The sequence below is a fragment of the Cavia porcellus genome, unplaced genomic scaffold (genome assembly GCF_034190915.1).
Source record: "Cavia porcellus strain 051 isolate PalLab524CR breed Dunkin Hartley unplaced genomic scaffold, mCavPor4.1 scaffold_11, whole genome shotgun sequence".
Lineage (NCBI taxonomy): Eukaryota > Metazoa > Chordata > Mammalia > Rodentia > Caviidae > Cavia > Cavia porcellus.
This window is the reverse complement of record NW_026947494.1, coordinates 41,443,389-41,464,115: the sequence shown is the minus strand read 5'-3', so window position 1 is coordinate 41,464,115 and position 20,727 is coordinate 41,443,389. Positions and strand designations below refer to the sequence as shown.

The 20,727-nt window shown below is 33.3% G+C and overlaps 1 protein-coding gene across 1 annotated transcript in view; it reads right to left on the bottom strand.

The window, feature by feature from the left end:
• The window catches only part of Itga1 (integrin subunit alpha 1), a 146,683-nt gene that overhangs the window by 84,160 nt on the left and 41,796 nt on the right, over positions 1-20,727 (bottom strand). Inside the window, exons 2-3 of the mRNA XM_003470253.4 lie at positions 12,032-12,143; positions 1,959-2,071 (exon numbers count right to left, since the gene is read on the bottom strand). Of these exons, the coding sequence (XP_003470301.2) occupies positions 1,959-2,071; positions 12,032-12,143 (225 nt within the window). The remainder of the gene's footprint in view (positions 1-1,958; positions 2,072-12,031; positions 12,144-20,727) is intronic.

Genomic DNA, 20,727 nt, shown 5'->3' with positions numbered 1-20,727 from the left:
AGAAGGGAGAGACGGAAAGGAAAAGCAGAAGCTTTTATACTCTACTTAATGGAGTGCATAAACATTTAAAAGCAGCAAAATTCAAGTTCAAGAAAGATTCGCCTATTTGTGCTTAGAGGTTGCTCCTACTTTAAGACTATCTATAGACTTAAAGTAGACAATGGAAAGAAAGCTTCCTGAATGACCAGGTGGACCTAATCTGAGTATTGATCTTTGCCCAAGAGTGTATTTTGATTTTCTTTGAAAGCAAGCTGGGATTGAACTGTGACATAGATTGGTGTTTTTTAAAACCTGGTCAAGAATTGTTTTATACTAGGTTGACTTGAGATCAGCACTTCAGTGACAATTAGGGGTTATCACACAGTTACTTACTGGTTTTGATGTAGTTGAAATCTAGGCTAATTTAAAAACTTTATTCCAGTTCACAGTAATGGAGGAGTAGCTACTAAGCAACTCATTTGCAAGTAAAAGGATATATGAAGCAACCATTTAAAGGCATTGGAAAGCAACCAAAAACAGGCAAAAACTAGAGAAAAATCTATACTTGGAAAAAGATTTGCACTGGGTAGGTTTCTTATTTTTGTATTTCATTTTGCTTTGCTTTTTGTTTCCATTTTTGATTCCCTAGTCAGTGGTAAAATGCAAACAGGATTCCCAGACCTACTCTCTTGTAGAAAAAGGAGATAAAAATTGGAGAACAATGAAAGCATCTGCAAAGTGCAGAGGGATATTTTAGGAAAAAGAGTTATAAGAGGACAGTTGTAAAATATATGCATCATTTTCTGTCCAAATAGCTGAATGACTCAACAATCAATGTGCAGAGTAGACTTTAACCAGTTCATTAGAAGTACAATTTGAATAAAGACTTTTAACTGCTTCACACTGTAAAAAAGCAAACAGCAGGCCAAGTAAATTGCCTGTACATAGGAAAGTTAAGACAATTCAAAGGCAAATAACATCTAGAATTTTCACATTTGTGAATCAAAAGTATTAATCCATGCTATGACCTAAAAATATCACCTATAAGAAGAAACAAGAAACTATAATACAACCTTAAGGAAATTTAGTAAATGGAAAGTGATGAGACATTCAAATTGTTAGAATTATCAGGCAAAGGTATTAAAACAACTACTCTAACTATGACCATGAATATAAAGGAAAAATGTTCATAATGAACGAAGAAAATATTGCATGGTTTCTCTAATATGAAAGACTCAGATATAGATAATTTAAAAAGCAAAACAAAAGAGAGACAGTAGGAAATAGGGAGGTAGACTAGGGATAGGAAAGAGATCTAAAGAAGAAAGAAAAAGGGAGCATGAGCGATGTAAAATAATCAGGATGTGGTATGCATATGCAGCAATTTTCCAAGATGAGTATAACTATTATGTACCTCACTAATAAAAATGAACAAACTAATAGGAAATTGAAAAAAGGAGAATGAAATATATAATATTTGCAATAAATTTGGGGAGCTATAAATCATTTCCATGGTATTTGATATTATATAAGATACTGATAGAGATCTAATTCCTGGATAATTCTAGGAGAAACTTTTCATCCATATTTCAACTACAGTGAGATGGCTGTCAAATATATCTTCTTTAATATAAATGTGTCTGATTACTCATTTTAAAATTATAATTCCTCCTATTCTGTTTTTCTTATTTCTATATGTCTAAGAATTAGGCACTAATATTCTGTGCAAAGAATGTGATGGACAGATATTTGGAAAAAGTTCTCTCATGTTACACTAGTTTACAAAAGAGTCTGAATGATAAGGTAACAAAATTTATAAAAGCAGGGCAGAGGAAATCAAATGTCTCTCTATATGAATTTGGATAATAACTAAACAAAGTTTAAAGATTACTTCTAATATTTTCTTGAATCACTTGAAAGTGTTTTTAGTGGAAATAATAGGCAAGATTTAAGGTGAGGCTAACTTGGATTTTACATACCTGGTAGATCCAATTTTATGCAAGGTAATGATTCACCTCTCCCAACTGGACACTTATAGACATCGCCAGTTCTGGTTTTGGGTTGGCCAACTAAAGGAGAACCAATAAGGACCCTGGAATTTAAATGAGGCAATTAAAATGTCTGAACAATGAGAAACAGTTTTAGTTATTTTAGAACTAATTCTATATAGACAGTAGAGACCATAGACAATAGACAGTAATGACCATAGACAAAATTTATCATCTTGTTAGTAATTTAAAGCTATTTAAAATAAGTGTTGTGTCTTCTCAAAGTTGCACATTGATTTTAATTTTAAAACAGTATGAGAGAGATTGCATAGATATTGCTTTGCTTTATTATTTTTACCTATGATCTTGTCATATTTTATTTAGATTTAATTATTAGATAAGTCTGCCACTGTTTTGTTTTAAAAATACATAGAAGTCTAAATGACTTTTCTCATGATAAATTGGTAAATTTTTTCTAATTTTTATTTTGATTGGTACATGTTTATAGTACATAATAATTACACTCATTGTGGAGAGTTGATACACATACATAACACATCTTAATTTTTCTTTTCATTCCTCTATTTCTTGGTTCCTTTCTCTTTTGAAAAAGATCTGTCTTTCTGTTCAGTATCATCTGTCTTTCCTTTTGCTATTTAATTTATTCATATTTAAACTAGTAGGGAGATTTCTAAAAAATTAAACCTAAAAATTCTATTCAATTCAGACATTCCCTTTAGGTATTTTCCAAAAGAGGTTAAAAAATCATATTGCAGTAATTCATGCATTTCTATATTTACAGCCTCACAATCTTGAAAGCAATCTATGTCCGTCAGCAGCTAAAAGGATAAAGAAAATGTGATATTTATATATAATAGAGTACTACTTTGTCCTAAAGGAGGCTGAATTTGAGTCATTTATAGGCAAATGTATACATCTTGAGATTAAAAAGTTAAATGAAATAAATCAAACACACAAGTTTAAATATCTCAAGATTTCTTTTACATGAGAAACTCCAAAAAAGAGATGTAGTCAATTTCATAGAGAAGTCAGACAATACAGACATAGTATCAACATAAGTTTTAAAATTAGCAACAGGTATTTAATAAGCACTTTGAAAATAAGGATATTGTGAGATGAAGATTAAAATTACTTATCGTATTTTTAGACAGTTAAAAATCACCCTTATAATAATTAATGGAAAAATTAATCATTATTCATTTTAGTTCCACCAAGCCCTTTAACGTTCTGCATGGCATTCTCAGGCATAGAAAGGATAAATATGGTTGAATGTGAAGTCCATTGGTGAATCAACAGATGCTGATGCAATGCTGACTAAATATTTATGTCTAAAAACTGATTTCTTACAACCCAGTAATGCTCATCACATACCATAAAGTTCTGTGTTTCTGCTTGTCTTAGACACTATCTTTGTCAATAATGAATGAAGATACAAAAAATATTTAACAAATGCATATATACATATACTTGGTAATTTATCTCAATATTCTAGAATAATAAACATTAATAAGTTAATGTTTAATTAGAACAGATAATTTATTTCACTTAACTGTTTACTATTATCTTCATTAGTATATTGAGAAGCCTCACTTAATGAGAATGCATGTGAAAACATGAGACTTTTAGTTGACAGCACATAAACATGAGCCAACATTGTATTTTAGTGCCAAAAATGCTAATATGACCTTAGACTGCATTGCTGGAAATAAATGCCCTGGTCAGGGACAGTGATAGTCCCTCTGTGTCTGCACTGGTCAGGGCATATCTGGAATCTTCAAATTAGGAAGGACAGAAGCACAATGGAATGTATTTAGAAGACTGTGACTCAGATGATTAGGAGCCTCACAGTTCAGTCAAACAAGAGTTGTTGAAAAGAAAGCTGGAGACAGTGAGCACAGAGAAAACGTGTGAAAAAGAATATGCAATGTCCAGGGTACATCAGACATAGCTTATAAAAGTTCAAATAACTGAAACTCTATCACATTGAAAAGCAATAGAATTCATTTTGTGTAGGTCCTTTGAACATTCTAATAAAGACAAAAATGTTTTATAACAATTGTAAAGACAGAATTATTGACTATACTACCTGGAACATACATTGTGATGCCTTTGTAAAGAAATTTCTGATTTGCATAAACAATCATAAAAATTTTAAAAGCCTTTGAGGCATAATTCTTTTTTCTGAGAAACTAACATTTTAAAATGACCTGAAACAAGCAGGAAAAGCTCACTGCATAAAGATAGCACTAATAAATATAAAAAGAAATATGGTCAACAGCAAAAATTAACTTTGCAGGGTCATTCTGTGAATCTTTGTGCTGTCTGAAAAATGGTAGTTAAGAAGATCGTATGGTAGGAAAAAAAATTGTGCATGGCCTAATTTAAAGTGAAATCCTACATTACGTAGTGAAAATCTGTGACTTAAAATGAGACATTAAATTGTTATATTCATTATAAGGGCAAACATAATATCAAGCGCTTATCAAATTCATATCATTCACCAGATAGTGTTCTGAGTACTTTCCATATACTCAGAAACTTAATCCTTATTATAAAAGGTAGCATGAACTTAGGTTTGTGAGCTCATGTTGTGGCTTTACAATTTTCCAGTTATATGATTTAGAAGAATTCAATTACCCTATTTGTGTCTTAGTTTATTCATCAATAAAATAAAGATATTGAGAGCACATATATCACAGGATAATTATGAAAACTACAGTCAATATAAGGGAAAACATTATTTGATTCAGTAAATATTGTTTTACTTATTGCTATATTTTAATTTCAGGTTATTAAACAACTAAAATCTATGTAAAATAATGATTAGAAAAGAATGCATCAAAAACATAACAAATCATATTAAGGAGATTGTGATTAGTTTTTTCAGTATTTAAAAATTTTATGTAATATTACTAAGTAAGTTAGTCTCATAGTTGTAAAAGAATTAAGTGCACTTCCCTGTTACTGAAAGTACTTAACTTTAGGCTAGATAGATAAATTAAAGTTCATTAAGAACATTCTACAAGTTGGACATTTATGCCAGATCACAGACATAGAAAATGGATGAATACATACAATAGGCTGCTTAAACAGGAGGCAGAATTTAAAGTGTGCATCACAATACCAAAAAGGTCTGAACCCAGTACAACTTTATCAGTCTCAGAAGCAAAAAAAAAAAAAAAAAAAAAACACATCGTTCCTTTGGTAAGTACACAAAGTTCAGTATTTTGTGATAGAAGGTGAGGCTGCAAAGTCAACAATTTAAATCAGGCATGTTCTTGTAGTTCACTTTAAGAACTTTGGATTTATTATATGAAGAGAGAAATTAGGAACCATTAAAGCTCTTCGAAACTAGTGTGACATGATTGAATCATTAACTTTAAAGCTTATTTGTCTGCAGTGTCATGAATAAATTGGAGAGGGGCAAAATTAGAGTCACAACGTCAGTGTAAGAGTTCCTAAAGTAATCCACATGAAGATCTGAGTTAAGGAAGTAGAAAGGAAAGATAAACCAGTTTTATTAGTATTTAGGATATAAGCTCTTAGCCTGGTTTTCCCCAGAAGTAGACCAGACACAAATACATTGCTATAGACAGAGTTTTTAGAGACAATTCCAAGCATGTACAAGTATGGCGATGAAGGAAATATAGAGGACTGGATGAAAGGCCAGTTGTAAGCAACCGGGCCCAGTCTTTCTGAAAACCAACGTCTCAGAATCCATGTGAACATGTTATAAACATGGTAGAAGCCCTAAGAGTAAATATTATCAATCTGAAAGAGTACAGATTAAAAAAGAGAGTTGAAAGCTCATATATGGATACAAATAATACTTAGATTTCAATAAGTAAGGGAAGCAAATTAAGTAGGAGGTGTCAGAGAGGGAGCAGAATCAGGAAATGGGAATATTATAGAAACCAGGGAAGGAAAGAAGATCCAGAATGGGAGAAAACTTACGAATTTGCAGCAGACTTCATAAATAAGCTGGATAAAATGGGGTGAGAGGTAGGACTCTGTTAATGAATGCGAATTTCTTTATTTCAGGGCAATGGAAACCATTAAGCGTATGAGGAAAATTTAACTTTATTATGGAGGTAAATAATGGTGAGAAAGAACCAGACAAAAGAAGAGAGCTTATGTCAGGAGAGGGGATAGAGTCCCTGAGCAAGTTGGCAGAAAGGGGGGATCCAGAATCTCAGTTTGTCTTACAAATGAAAAAGGGCCACCATTCCTTAGGCAGTACTTTATGATCTAGCATCAAGAGGTTTGTACAAAGTGTAATTAGAAAATATGATGAATATTTAAATTTACAAGTAATTATAGTAAAAGCCACATTGTGATTAATCCCACCTCAGAATATTTCCCCTCACTTTGGTCATACTTATTTTCACCATTCTTGCCACTTTCTGAAGCAGTTCTGGAAGTCTACTTTGTGTCTTTATTTGTACTGTCCTGGTTGTCTTGTCCTGAAGGAATTCAAAACACCTTTCATAATTATTTTGACATTGAATAAGAGCCAAGCATTAACACAATACCAGATCTAGCAAATGGAGTGAATTTAGGACACACTATATGTTCTATGTTTTATGAGCCTGTCTTTCCATTGGACAACACTCTGCATCAGCATTCGTTGCATCAAGGCACTCAAAAAGAAGACTTCCAGCATTGCTTCAGAAAGCGGCAAGCACAGGGAGATAAGCGAGTTTAAGGAGAAGGAACATTTTATGAGGGATTACTTTCAATGTGTCCTTTAATAATTTTTATTTAAATATCCATCATATATTTTGATTACACCTCATAAAAGTAGTTGATAGTTTGGAATGATATACACCGAAGTGATGTGGCTTTAATCATCATTATTTCAAAGAAAAGAACTTTCTCCTACTTGACCTGGAAAAGGTTCTGATAAATAGGATACTGCAGTAGAAATGACACTGTAACTGTTTAGAGTGGGTCTTAAAAGGCTCTTCACATTCTGTTTTACCTCTGCAGAAATGTGAAACACCAAGCTAAGAAGCCCTATATAGTCTGTAAAAAGATATTTGGTTATAAGAATGGATGCTTTGACTGACAGTGACTTACCTGACATGTAACATAAGCCTTCTTGAACTCTCCAGACCCAGCTGAGGTACACTAAAATTACATGAATAAGCCCAGGAAACAAAGAATATTGCAGTCCTCAAAACCTTTGGAAATTATAAATCACTGTTGCTTTAAGCACTAAATTTTGGGGTGATTTGTTTCTGCAGAAGCAGTTAACTGAGACAAGAAAGATAAAGTCTAGTATCTTCTCATTTCCTGTTTTTCACTTTCTTCTTAGAAGATAGTAGGTATAGTCACTTAGTGAGTTTAAGGAAGAGGCAATAGTAGGATGATGAACTCGTGGAGAGTAATTTAAGTTGACACATATTGGTCAGGCCCCTCGGACCAACATGACGTAGGGCATAGCAGTCAGGGATGTTCTGGGATATGTTTTTATAAGTCTTTTCAAATTCTAAAATACCACCTTATGCAAAGAATATAAGTGTGTAGAGGAAAATTAATTAGTGGGAAAACATATACTATTTTTTTTTTTTTGTCTTTTTCCTTTTTATCGGTACCGGGGATCAAACTCACGACTGCCTGCTTGCAAGGCAGGCGCTTATGCTGCTGAGCTAAATCCCCAGGCCCTGGAAAACATATACTATTAATAAGGAAATCTAGTATAGATGAAAAGTGAACCTGAACACCATGCTGAAGATAAAGCAGAATGAAAAGCAGATTGTGGAGACAGGAAAATAAAGACTGAACATTGATGAGGAAGATGTACAACTCAACAGAACACAGATAAAGCTTCCACTGCATTGGAGCAGGAAAATAGAGATTGCATTTGATTTCTAGAGAATTGAAATCACCAGAAAACAGTGCTATTTGGATAATGACCCAATACAGCAGCTAAAATCATGACTTATTTTATATTCTGAGACAAATAAAGACCAAAGTGTATGGCTCAGAAAGGGTAGAATGTAGTAGGCCAGGATTAAAATAGTTCAATTTGAGGGCTGGGATCAATAAAGAGGCAGAAATGCAGGGTGTGGAAAGGGTGTGACCAGGGTGCACACATCACACACCCAGGGCACAGAGGCTAAACAATCCCAGGGCCTGGGACACAGAGTTCTCACAAGTTCTGGTGATGTGTGAACTAAAGAAAGAGATGAGGAGCCACTGAAAGCACATCACTATGCTTTTCCCCACAGTAGCCGGTCTGGTGTCCCCCACGGTGTACTTTTGTTTTGTTTTATTATTTTTTAAATTTTTTCCTGTCTTTTACTTGGCCCAAGTTTACTCTGCAGAGAGTCAGTTTCTGCCTTACCCTTCACTTCTCAAATAAACGTTGTCTTCGTTTTTGCTGGTTTAGTTCAGTTTTTGGTTGAAGACAGGAGGAACCTCAAAACCAAGACCTGGCTCCCCGAAACCTGGTAACATTTATTTTGTGAGCTCTCTCTAGAAGGAGACTGCCCAGTGACATAGTAAGAAATGGAGTACTGGGATAGAGGACATAGAACTTTTCTGTGTATTCTCCTACTTACTGTTGGCTCTGATAAAAAGTGGTTCTTAAAATTACATATATCTTACCACTTTAATCCTAAGTAGCCCTCACTGTTCCAAGCTGCATAAAAATAACAAAACTCAAGAAAAGTATGAGCATACAATTTATAAAATTTCAGAAATCTCCAGCATTACAAATCTAATTATCTTGCCCTACTTTTTTTTAGAGTACTGATCACATTGTCATACAACATAAATAGTTTTAAAATTTAGCATTTATTTAGTGTTCCACCCCCCCCAGTTAAATAGAAATTTCACAAAGCAGGAATTTTTGTTGAGTTTGTTTATACATAGCTTCTTGGAACATATAACAATTCTAGGTGCAAAACAGACATTTAATAAATATTTATTGAATGAAAGACTGTGTTATATACTCTAAGAATCTGAATAAAACAGACCTGGAATTTTAGGCTCTTTTGACCAGCTGAGAGGTCCAAATTGAGAAATCTCTTTTAGGTTAGAGGTTGGATATTGCATGGAACAGGGATGCCATGCATGTCTTTGAGTGACATAGAAGGTGTTTCTCTGCAGTGAGGTGCTAATCTAGAGAATCCTTCTTAGAGGGAAAGAAAGGACTAAAAGTAAGATAGCTATTGTCCGCACCTTGACCTCATCACGTGCTTGCTATATAAAATCTGTCAGAATGTATTTTCTAAACCCCAGTTTCCTTTCTAGAAAATGTAGATAATGTCAGTAACATCGGCCCAAATTCCCATGACAATTTAAGACACATTGTTTCATAAACTATTTGTATTACTATTTTAAATGTTAGTGAAAATTGGATTTATTGTATTTTATTTATGTTAGATTTTGTTTTACTATAGGGTGGGGGGACTAGGAATTGAACTCATGACCTTGAGTTGCCAGGCATCCTATAGCATTTTTACAATGATTTCTCTGTATATTAAGAGAATTTTAAAATGTCCTCAATATCATTATTAATTTCTAGAGAAACACCTCATGGATAAACTCAAGGATCATCAAATTCAAAGAAATATCTTTTCTTTATGAAAAAGGTACAAATACTATATAATAAAATTTGGTAAATTGAGGAACTTTTGCTATTTATATTAAGTCATTCTTGTTATTTTTACTATTGTTACATGTATTTAAAGAGTAGCTAGTCTCTGATATCTGTTATATTTATGTGTCACCTCCATAAATGATAGTTTCCTGAAGAGTGGTGTCCCATATTTACAGCATTTCATTAATATCCTTTTTACTTAACTTTTTCTTTATATCTAATACAAATGAGTCAAAAGTTACATTCAGCAAACCAAAGTTCTATCAGAGTGCTACACATGTCTTGTCAGATAATTTTTTTAAAAAGTGGAGTAAGTGTTTAGTAATCCTAGGGCATAAAATTCATTAGCTGATCCCAGTAACTAGAATATTCTGGTCACGAAAGCTAGGGGTGACAGTGAGGTGAGCCAAGATAGAAGAAATCTATCAAAGACAAAATTTCAATATCAAGAGGAATTATGAAAAATTTAAAATAAAAATTATGTTAAAATTCACAAGAGAATATTTGAGAAAGATTTCCCCCTCAAGCTAGAACAGGCTTCATTTAAGGGACACAAATACTGGAAACAGGACATCAGTCACATGAGCCACAGGTACCCTTACCTGGCACAAAATAGTCTTTTAAGAAAGAGGCAGGAACACAACATATTTGGATATACATTGGGTTAAGGATTGGGTAAAGAAGGATCTACAACTTAAAACATCTACTGTGGGAGGACAGAGCCAATGAAGTCACTAAAATCCTCAGGAGAGGTTGCCTGAATGGAAATTAGAAGGTTAGGCATGAATGAATGACATTAACAGAGCAGAAATCCCCAAACCACATTTTGTATCTTCCCATTTGGTTGAGATGCCTACTGGGGACTACCACTAAATCTGGAAATCTGGAAGGCTTTGTGCAGAAGATAGTTAAGTTTCTTCTCTTCAAAGCAAAATTACTAAGCCAACTGTATTCTTTTTGAATTCCTCTGGACCACATCACAGTTACTTAGATGTTCCAGTTTATGCTAACCATAATGAACAACAAACGATCTTAATTAGAAATATAACATGTTTTGCCATTGAGAAAACACGTGGCTTCAAAGTCAAAGATATAAAGAAAATCACTCTTTTCAGTAAACTCTTGATAGTAAAGGAAACATAAGACTGCTTTTTCTATGAATGTTGAAGTCTTACCAATGAAATAGAGCAATATTCTAAAAGTACATATTCTAAAAGTACATAGCACTTATAATAGACTAACAGGTAGTTTGGCATACTACTGCCACAGCATAAGATGGATTGGAACTATTCTTTTAATTTTAACTCTTAGGTGGATATTCTTAAAAATATATATAGTAAATATGATTTATGAGGGTGTTTACCCTTGGAAAAAATTAACAGAATTCATGTTCGGCAAAGTATAACATTATCTAGTATCTAATGGAACAAGCTTATCCATTTAACTTTAAGTGGGAGGTGGGCTTAGGAGTAAAACACAAAGGATTTAAAAACTCATAATCTTATTAGATTTCTCACCTGAGATATTTGTAAAGGCAGTAGAAGAGTGAAGCACCTCTGTTACTTCTACATTACATCTAAATTCCACATTACATCTAACACATATTTCTACTTAGAAAGTTTAAGAACTGAAAATAATACTTTTGATGGTTTTTAGTGGATTATCTTCAAATAAACAAGTTAAAAAGATAAGGTAAAATTTATCTTTTTATCTGTGAAACAATTATTGTGGACCAATAGATCACTGTTGTCTAAGTAGACATTTTATTCTTGTAGCTACTATAAAAATTGGCTCATTTGTTTTAAGTTATGAAACTAAAGCAAAGCTTAACGAATTCCTGCTCATTTTTTTATGATATCCAGCTTTAAAAAATCATATTTGCTATGTTTAAGTTAAATATGAGGCAAAGAACTCTATTTTAAAAAATCTTACTTAAAGTGAACTTACCCAATGAGTAACAAGCTTTAAATGTAAAACAGAAATCTAGTACAATTTGTTATAAACATTCGACCAAACTCAACAAAAGAATAAACTCAGCAAACACCAAATAAATAAGGCCCAGATTATGAAAGCAGTATTAAGATATTCAGGATATTATCTCATCTTCCTCCTATTTCTTTCTACTAAACGTAAGCCTAGCATATTTGAATTATTCCAAAATGAGAATAATTAAGACACTCTTGACAAAATAACATTCATTCCTTAAGAATGCCAAACTTCAACAGAAATCACTAACCACTTCCTCTAAAATTCCAAGAAATTTTTTCTTCTTTTTCTTGAAGTCAGTTTTCATTATCAAGTGACTAGACTGACTACATTTTAGAATATAAAAGATTCCTTCTGTTGAAATTTCATCTATAAAACAAACTACAGTCAAATAATATTTTCCATTACCTTGTAAAATAACTACATGACAGAAAAAAACCTGGCTTACCATTTTCCTTCCTCATTTGCATATTGTTGAACAGTATATCCAAACATGTCTTCCACTGGGCCGCTGAAACTCATGGAGTTTTTCACATCCACATTGAAGGATTCACAGAAGCCTAGGACAATTTTAGAGAGGAAGACAAAATCCGGTCATAAAAGTTAACTGAGATCTCATCGTGTCTGAATTATCAAAAGCATTCTTGAAGTTACCACTAAAAGTTTTGCTCTTATTAAAAAGAGCAATGGAGCTCAAAGAATGAGAACCTCAAAAAAGGCCCTAATATTATCTGTTATTACTGACTGAAAACAAACAAGACGTTTTTAAAGACTGCAAGTGTTAATATTCAACAAAAAAATCCATAAAAATTTAGTATCTGCACCATTCCCATAAGTAGAGACAAAAGACATTTGGGAAAGAGTCACAAAAATTCATACTCATGGTAATGAAGGCAGTTACAATTATTTTCCCAACAGCAAGTTATACACTGAACCACAGCCACTAGTAATTATAAACAGTTTTGTATTCTCTTTGCGACTACAGTGGACGCAGTATATGCACTTAAAGTCCTATGGAGAAAAGACTTCCTTGCTGCTTCTGAAAAGAAAGGTAGATAGACAGTCTCCACTGAGAGATGGTTTCATATCTAGGCCTAAGATGCGTTCTGTGTCTCTTCTTTAAGCAAGCAGTGGGCAAAAGCTTATTCTAATACAATAAAACCTTTTTATAATGTTGTAGGTGGTGATAACCTCACAAGTAGCTGTCAAGACTAAATTAGATGACATGTCTAAAAGTTCACTCAAAGCCTGACATATACTATATATCTAATGAGAGCTAATTCCCTTAAATTTTCTTATAGTCCAGAGAGTTAAAACCCTTTAATGATGACACTGTCTCATGAAGGTATGCTAGAGTCATAAATTCAGATAAAGGGTTCAAATTTCATTTTTGATACTGGTTTTTAAAATGTACATGTAAGGTTCAAAAATACCTGCTCTTTCCTGATATAACTGAGAATTCTCCCCAAATCCTGCCTCACACAGTTGCAACACATCATAATGTGTATTCAGAGGTAAATAACTCAGTTTCCTTTGTCAAAACCATGGAATCATCCACAGTGATTGTGAATAATTTCTTTTCTAGTCTTTTACATTGTGAACAGATTTAATTACTCCAATCATAAAACATTATTATTATAAACTTTTTCATAAATATAGTCTAAATCCAGATTATCATAGTTCATAACATTCAAATTTTGGTAACAATAATAAAAGCTTATTTGGTGTACAGATTCTAACTTACTTTGGAAAGAATTTATTTTCAAGGAAACAATATAAGATAATTACATTTTGTGGATCTATATAAATTTTCCCTTGATCTCACCTAGTTAGAGCTAATCTTATTTCTGATTACTAAAACCTCTTCATTTTTTGAAAAAATTTCTCATTTGAAGTATTTTTTAAATACTATCTATATTGTAGTCATCTATGTTAGCTTTTTTCTAGATTGAAAAATTTTGCCTTATTGTTTTGTTGAAAGCTTACTGAAAGCTAGCACAACTTTTTTCAAACAGACAGAAAATAATCCATTTGTAGATTGAATGACAACATATAAAAGGGGCACGCATGCCAACTATAGTTGGAGGTGAGCTAGCAACTATCCTATCTTAGACAGAGAAGACCTCATTACGATAGAAATTTAGTTCTTTAAGGAGAGGAGACATGAGGTTTGGCAGTGAGAAGAACATGTGGACCCAGGATTTGGGAGGGTCTCCACAAGGAGCAAGACATGAGACGAGACAAATATGGTTGTGAGAACATGAAGAGATTTGCCTGGCTACTGTGAAGGGAGCAGAAAAAATAAAAGATGGATAACACAGCCCCTTTTATGTACATTTCCTGTTCATTCTTCAAGAGTAATAGAGAACAGCTGGTTACCATCTTCTGCATAATGGTTTTTCATAACTTGAAGATTTTTTTAAACACTGCACACTCTGCTCCAAGCTTAATAGTACATGCTTTTACCCTTTAATTGCAGGTTCTATTTGTTGACTTTTGAACAATTCTAACATATTATTTTTAACAGAAAAACATGGAAAACAGTAGTTATATATTAGAGTTTCTCAACTTTGGCATCATTGACATTTTGGGTCAGAAAATTCCTTATATGAATGGTATCTTGTGTTGAGGGGTATTTAGCAACATTGCTGGCCCATAGCCATGTGATGTCAGTAAACTACGTAACTTTTCATGATCAAAAAATGTCTCCGGACAATGCCAAATTCCTCTGAGCCCAAAACTGCCCACAAATGAAAGCAACTGCTGAACAGATAAAGATCAGAATATCACTGTCAATCATTTTGTTGAAGAAGGTGACTGAACAGCAAATGTGACCATAAGCCAGCAGCATCTGTATCATCCAGGAGCTGGTGAAGGATACATCCTGCCCATAGTTGAATCAGCATGAAGATTATGAGAAGATCCCTGGAAAAATTTTATTCCTGTTAAAATTACAGAAATACATCTGTAATGTATTACTTTTGCATAATGTTGATGCAGGAAATGGAATTTATCTAAACTGAAAGTATTCAACAAGCATTAGAGATGTAAAGGATTCTTTCTAATTGTGACAAATTTCTCACTTTTAAAAGCTTTTTTCAGATATCATCATCTGTAGTAAAAGGCCATTTATGGTACCCTTCAATTAAGACCAACAGCTTTTGGTTTCCTTTTTGGACTTGTTTATTCTACATGTTGTGTGGAATGTCCTGGAGTGTGTGTGCTGTACTGTTTTTTTTTTTTTTTTTTTTTCATTTCCCGTCCTTAGCGTCTTACAGGCAGCTTTCCAGAAGTGACTGTAAATCAGGCTCTGTCATGTTTTCTGAGGCATTATAGAGCCTGACACACAGAGGATAACATTAAAATAAAAAATAGTTTACATCTTTCTCTTTTGATTTAAAAGAATGAGTAAATCATGTAAGTAGCTTCTCATAACTTTTAGCTATGTGTTCATTTTGTTCCACTACTACTTCTTGGAACTTCATTCTTATTCTCAACTGAAGTTAAAAAACAAAATGTACAAGGGTGTCTTAAGTAGAAATATAGGGAAAATATTGAATGTCACAGGAAATAAAACATAGATAATAGTCAAAGGAAAAAAAGTAAATTCTGATTTCATATGTACCAGTAAGAGAGTGTTTTTCCTACTTATGGTATTATTCTTCATGTGTTTCATCCATTAAATAAGCCAATAGTTCTATAACAAAATACTATTTTTATTACCCTTATGTGGACAAGGAGAAAGAAGCTGAGGAAGACCAAAAAATTGGACAGTTTCCACAGGATTCAAAAATTGAAAGCAATTGAAAGTATCCATTTATATTAACTCTGGTTTTATAGTTTTGACCTAAAACTGGAAAAGGCCAGTTAAAAGGTGATATGGGGATGGGTTTGGAAGAGAGATTCATGTGATAGGTGAGAATTCAACCATGTGACTCCATCTTTTCTGTGGCAAATGTGAGGGAGAGGATTTTCTTCCCTGGCAGTGGTATGGGAATGATGTTAAAAGCGAGTGGAAAGCTGGGTAAGGAGAAATGTCATGGTTACATATCTCAGATCAAGCTTCTTAAGGACTCCAGCTAAAATATATATGTTTAGGTAGAAAAGAAATACAAAGGCTTGCTCCCTTTCAAATACAGTAATATATGTCATCCATATAATGGTTAAAAATTGAAGAGAAGATGAGATTGTTTGTACAGAAAGGTATCTCTATAAAAGAAATCATTTTGTGTGATTTCTTATCCCCTGGATGTAATATCCTGTCTAAGACAACTAAATGTAAGAGAGAGAAAAGTAACCTACAGCCATGAAGTGCCTTCTACTGACAAACACTTCTTATATAGATAATGGAACTGAGCTATTTAACAATCTGTGGAGATTAGGCAGGAGAGCAGTCATCATCTTGTCTTTCTGTATTAGGAAACAAAAGATCAGAGAGATTGAGTGATTTGTCTAAAGGCCAGCCTGCAATAACGCAGAGGCAGGACACTGACATTGGTCACCTGAGGTTGTCACAGACTTTCTGTAACTAGAGTAATTTTGAATTGGTCAAATCTAGAGTAAAAACCATCACCCAGCATAAACCAACCCTTGGATAACCCATGACAGCTCTTAAACGTCTTATAGTTTAGGAGTATTTGATGGTGGGATGACAGAAAAAGCTAATTGGAGGCAGCAGAATATGAGCATCTCCTGAGGATGCTGACTGGTGGAGGAGAAGGCTGCCTACTCCCATCCTTCAGTCCCAAGATGAATCACTGCAGCCTACTTGACTGTTTCCTAAAGAAGAAAGTCTTTGGCCAGGTGCCTAGGGAGCCTGTTCTGATAATATAAAGATGGGACTATTCAGTAGCTAATGAAATCCTATATATTGTGAATTCCAAGGGCAAAGCAAATGAATATCAATAGCGACAGTGTCTAAAATGCTATTGCTTTAATAATTTCCTACACATGTTTCTTCAGTCCAGAAATAGGAAAACTCATACAATTAACACAACTTTATTAATTTTTACTGTAAAGGGTGAAATGATGGCACAAGCTTAGGATAAGAGATAACAAGAATTGTGCTTTTACAGTGAATTAATGGTCTTTGAAATAAATTCCTTGATGGTATAGAAAGATGGTATAAATTTGAAATCTTTATTTTAATAGTTTAAGTGATTAGAGATCAAATTTGATTTGCCTAATCATGAGTAAAGGTGCAGTTCAATAGAAGTATAGCTTTGGAAATATATATACCACATACTCCACACACATATTTAAGTCTTTACTTTGGATTGGACATAAGTTAGATTCTAAAAATATGATCATAAAAGGACAATGCCTCCTGCTTCCACAGAGACTATAACCTCATTGGAAAAAATACAGCAAATGAACCTCAGTTTATCATAATGTGAAAGTGCTTAAAACAACCTCCAAGTATTGGTTGTTGTGATAAATACAAATTATATATGTATTCATAGAGAATCCTAAGTAAATAGGTTAAGTAACTCCATAAATCAAATACACAATCATTTATCCTCTAGTAGTTGAGATTTCTTTCAGAAAAGGATATTTTGGTTACTCTAATGACTGTCTGTATTTCAAAAAGTGATATAGATATATTACATCAGTGGATATGGGACAGAGAATTCACTGACATTTTCATATCAGATTTCATATTTTCAAACTTGTCTGCAAGTTTGTACATGAAGAAAATCTAAGACAAAGATGTCATGCATTCCCAGTACCAGAGCAAGTCACAGAGAAGTACAGATAACAACTGTCCTTGTAGTTAGTTCCCTTGGAGTTTTATCTCAGTTTTTCAGGATGTGGTACTTACTTATGATGCTACTCAGGACCTGAGCCAGTAACAACTACAGTCTTGTTTCACTCAGATGACAACCTACTCCCCTCTAACCTGCTTCAAGGATTGCAAGTCTCTTAAAGGACACAGCAACCTGTAATGATTCTTTAGAATGTATTTAGACCATGATAACTAAGTCACAATCCTGAGCCACTAAGGCACAGAGAGCACACCTAAGCAATGTGGTATGTGTAGTGCAGAGCTGCAAAACCCTCTACCCCTCTCAGATATCAACACTGGTATCTTCTGGGAAGCTGTCAGTTTTTGTGCCACGATTCTCTTTTCACCCTGTTTGAATGCATATAAATTCCTAAGATCATGCATGTCTACTATAACTAATAATGTTCTATGTAATTCTAAATTCTTCTTGGATTCAGATAAAATATAATCAATCTTTTATCAGATGTAGAAAAATATGATAGTTGGTGAAAATATCATATCAGTGCTATAGATTTGATCTCAAGTTAATTATTTTTTTCTTTTTGAGACAGGGTCTCACTATGCAGTTCAGGCTGGGCTTGGGCTCACATTGTAGCTTGCAATGATCCTCCTGCCACAGCCTCCCAAGTGTGGGGATTACAGGCATGCGCCACCATGCCCAGCTCTTAGGTTAATTCTTAATAGGCTAAGTGATTAGAAAACAAATTTGATTTATGACCAGGAGTGGTAGTACATGTCTATAAGCTCAGTACTCAGGAGGCTGAGGCAGGAGGATTGCCACAAATTAAACACCAGTTTGGGCTACAAAATGATTTCAAGGCCACCCTAATCCATACAATGAGACCCTGTCTCAAAAGTCAAAAACAAACAAAACATAAATATTTGATTTAAATAGTTGTGATTAAAGATAAAATTCACAGAAAGTATAATTGATTCTTTCCAAAAATGTTACAATACAGTGCTATTCAAATTGATATGTAATATGAGATGATTGTTTTATAACATTTCAATTTTGAGAGGGAGGAGCCAAAGATCTCCAGCGGTCAAGACACTAGAAATAAAGATGAATGAAAATAAGAAAACAATACATTCTTGATCAAACAGTAAAAAATCAATGAAAGTATTTGTATATGACAATATAACCTAACAAATAGGAAATCTCTATTTGATTTTAAAAATATATCCAATTCTGTGCCTCCTATAAACAACTGCAACTTCTTCATATAGTGATGTAAAAAAGAAAAGTCTCAAAAATATTACTACATGGTATTCTCTCATCAGAAACAATGTAATATATCAGCAAGACACTTACTTCAATCACACAGACCAGAAAAACCAACTCAAATAAATGATATTCAAGAGTTTTCCAAGTTTCATCCTAGGAAGCTGCTTTTTATCCTCAGCATGCTACCATGAATTATTTTCGTTGTGATTTAAATCTGTGGATTTCCAGTAATTACAAGTGGTGTATATGTGAATATCTGTGTATGGTTGATGGGAAAGAAGTAAGAAAACACAATTCTTGGCACGTATTAGGTGTTTTATACAAGTTTGTTAAATGGGACAGGATGTAACAAATAGAAAAGAGAGAACTTCTATTATAAAGTTCATTCTGGCTAAATGAATTTGTTTTCTTTTTGTCCTAAGTGCTACCCACAATACTAAACTGTGCCAGGATGTTTCCTAAGCATCTTTTATTAAAAATCCCGCTAGAAAATTATTCTACATAAATTTGTCCTTCCACAGTGTTTATTTTCCTTTATAGTATCAACAGGCTCGTTGCCTGTACTCTCCAACCACAAATAATTCCCTGCTTTACTAGCTCCTTTCAGATTGTTCCTACTCTTGATCTCAGAAATTCTTAAACAGTCTCAGCACCCAACCCTTTTACCCTGTCAGCATCATCTTCTGGATCTGTATTTAACAAGATTAAAAAGCTACAGGACCTCAGGAGTCCCTGGATCCCACTGGGAGAACATAGTTTATGTGTTTGTGCAAGCCACACGAGTCCAGGACTCTTCTCCAGCTGCTCTGGCATCCTCAAAGCTGAATTCAATAATTTCTGTGACTGCAGAGGGCAGAACGCTGCATATGGAAAGGAAAATTGCACTTCAATACAAAGCAAAATGGCATCTTTGTCAAACATTTGCCCAGAAATATGAGATACGTAGTCTCTGAATACGTATTTTTAAAAGCAAAGTGGTAAATGAATGAAAATAAATGATTTTCAATATACCTAGTAGATGTAACTGGCACTTTCAAATTTCAGTCACCAAGAGATTTTGTTATTGATTCTCCTAATCAACTAATTCGTTGACTTAAGTGTGAACTTTTAAAAGTCACACACATGACCAAGTGTATGGGTCAGTGGAAGACACACTTTCAAAATGCTTCCATTGTTTCACCAAGGTCAATAGATTTTTCTACTTTTTTCTTTTTGTTTTTCTCCCTCCAATGTCCTTTCTCCACCACAGTGAAAATTAGGGAACTGAAATTATTTTTTTAATTCCTTTTTGCTTTCATGCCTCATGAAACTACCTGTTATGAATAATAACAAAAATAAGTTAACACTCACAATGTGTTGCTGGCTCATATAGCTTCTTGTGAAGTTCTATGTAAATTAGCAAGACTCACTGAAAATAACATTATTAAAGGCACAGCATTTTCTTTATCTTTTTCTAAGACAAAGATGGATTTAAGATATGTACAAGGCATATAAGTACCACACTTCATTTGAAGTTGAGATTGTATGAATGACATCTCAAAAATGTTAAAAGAAAGGTTATCTAGTTACTTTAAGTCCAAGAGGTCAAAGACATTTTCTCTTTCTTTAAGGTACACTGTGGAGATAAGTGCTAAAATTAAGTAAAGACACATACATGAATGGAAATAAATAACTATAATATTTTTAAGTTTATATATTACTTCAAAATATTTGTTTAGATTATTGAAATGTGACATATAAACGTTAAAACCTTTTTAAAAAATACAATCATTCCTATTGCTATATCATGTAATTTATAAAATACAACATTTTTTCACTTAAAAATTCCCAACATGGGAAAAATCAATTAAATTAGCCTGTGATTATTTAGATAGGAAATAACTACTGGCATTTTTATTTAGCTACATTATTATTTCAAAGGAATATGGTAAGGCTTTTAAAAATGTTTAAATTTGTATGCAAGGTTTTATGGACATGATCAATACTTAAAATTAGGTCTACTCACATTTCACTTTGCTCTCTACTCCAAAGAGGCGTTAAATGTAGCTTTCTTTAATGTTTAATTTTTTTTATTTGCATTATTACTTAGAAGCAGAAGACAAAGTATACAGATTGAGCATTCCTATATTTTGGT